The 1,196-nt window shown below is 51.1% G+C and overlaps 1 protein-coding gene across 1 annotated transcript in view; it reads left to right on the top strand.

The window, feature by feature from the left end:
• Window positions 1–919: 919 nt before the first annotated feature.
• LOC119305556 (7-deoxyloganetin glucosyltransferase-like) overlaps window positions 920–1,196 on the top strand; it is a 5,990-nt gene continuing 5,713 nt past the window's right edge. The window contains exon 1 of the mRNA XM_037582047.1: window positions 920–1,149. Within this exon, the coding sequence (XP_037437944.1) occupies window positions 920–1,149 (230 nt within the window). The remainder of the gene's footprint in view (window positions 1,150–1,196) is intronic.

Raw genomic sequence — 1,196 nt, 5'->3', positions numbered from 1 at the left:
GTAATAGACATCACGCACCACCGCGTCCCTGACTACACGATGCTTACTTGCACCAATGGCACCACAACGGCTACGTCGACATCTTCATCCCTGACCCGACATCGACCACGGTGTCCCTCGCATGGCTACACTGGCCCAAACTCTCGGCTACCTCGACATCGACACAAAGGGCTATCGTCTTGCTTGAGCAACTCGTCGCTTTTCCTCTGTAGTCAACACGTCCGCGGCGTGACACCGTCCATGACACTCCCGCTACGACTGCACGGGGGAGGAGGCGGGAGGGGGGGATGTCGGCTTGCCGGCTTCTATTCTCTGAAGTCTGAAGTTTGATCGTCCGCGACACTCCTGTTATTCGCAACGCTACTACTGCGACTATGCGGGAAGAAGTTAGAGATTGCACTGGATTAGATAGGAATTATTTTCATCTTATCTCTATGAGACATCTTGCTGTCCCATGTCTTGTATTTTGGAATATGCTCACCTACACTAATTCTATCCCTTTCTGATCCTTTTTCAGAAAGAAAGACTTCGATGGATCTAGTCGCTAATGTCAGCACCTACTTCCTCTGTTTCAAAATATAGTGCTTCCTCTATTTCCGTGCTTCAAGTTTGACCATAAATTTAACCAATGAGACCCACTGCGGTAGGAACAAAAGTTATACCAGTGAATTCCTATTCAAAAGGAGTTTTCAATTATGTAATTTTTCCTTCCGCCGCAGTCGGTCTTGTTGGTTAAATTTATGGTCAAAATTGGACCTCAGAAACTCGGGCGCACTATATTTTGGAATGGAGGGAGTAGACCTCGATCCGATCGATCTACACATCAAAGTACGATCTAATTAGCTAGGGCATCTACAGCTTAGCTAGTTAAGGATAGTACGCACATTGCACAGCTCCGTACGGCCGGACGAACGAACTAATGGTGACGCCGCACGCCGTGGTGGTGCCGCACCCGAGCTCCGGTAACATCAACCCGGCGCTCCAGCTGGCCAAGCTGCTGCACCACCATGGCGTCTACATCACCTTCGTCAACACCAAGCACAACCATCGCGTCATGGAGGCCACGGAGGGCGCCGCCGTAGTGCGTGCCCACGAGGGGTTCCGGTTCGAGGCGATCCCGGACGGGCTGGTGGAAGCTGACCGGGACCACTGTTTTGGTAATCGAACGAAATTTTGCTATCTCGCCCGGTTACCAC

The sequence above is a fragment of the Triticum dicoccoides genome, chromosome 5B (assembly GCF_002162155.2).
Source record: "Triticum dicoccoides isolate Atlit2015 ecotype Zavitan chromosome 5B, WEW_v2.0, whole genome shotgun sequence".
NCBI lineage: Eukaryota > Viridiplantae > Streptophyta > Magnoliopsida > Poales > Poaceae > Triticum > Triticum dicoccoides.
The sequence above is the reverse complement of the archived record's forward strand: the minus strand, read 5'-3'. Positions and strand labels throughout refer to the sequence as shown.